We start from the raw sequence: 289 nt of genomic DNA, 5'->3' as shown, positions 1-289 counted from the left end.
TGGCGCCACATCAGGAAACGCCCACACTGGCCGTGGTGAAGCTGGACAATAGTATGTGATTGGATGGACTGGCTGGATGGAAGTATGTGATTGGACAGGCCACTAGTGGTGAAAGTGGACAACAGTATGTGATTGGATGGACTGACGGTGGGCAAAATGGATGGAAGTATGTCATTGGACAGGTTACTGGTGGTGAAAGTGGACGTTGGCACGTGATTGGACAGGCCACTGGTGGAGAAAGTGGACGTTGGCACGTGATTGGACAGGCCACTAGTGGTGAAAGTGGAAG

The 289-nt window shown here is 51.9% G+C and overlaps 1 protein-coding gene across 1 annotated transcript in view; it reads left to right on the top strand.

Moving 5' to 3' along the window:
* Positions 1-59, top strand: part of LOC308381721 (relaxin-3 receptor 1-like) — a gene marked incomplete at both ends in the record, with an annotated part of 3,182 nt that extends 3,123 nt beyond the window's left edge. The window contains one exon of the mRNA XM_080859289.1: positions 1-59. This exon is cut by the window's left edge and continues 622 nt beyond it. Within this exon, the coding sequence (XP_080715415.1) occupies positions 1-59 (59 nt within the window).
* Between the last annotated feature and the right edge of the window lie 230 nt (positions 60-289).

This window comes from Sprattus sprattus (genome assembly GCF_963457725.1).
Source record: "Sprattus sprattus genome assembly, chromosome: 20".
Classification (NCBI taxonomy): domain Eukaryota; kingdom Metazoa; phylum Chordata; class Actinopteri; order Clupeiformes; family Clupeidae; genus Sprattus; species Sprattus sprattus.
Note: the sequence above shows the minus strand (reverse complement) of the source record. Positions and strands in the feature narration are given on the sequence as shown.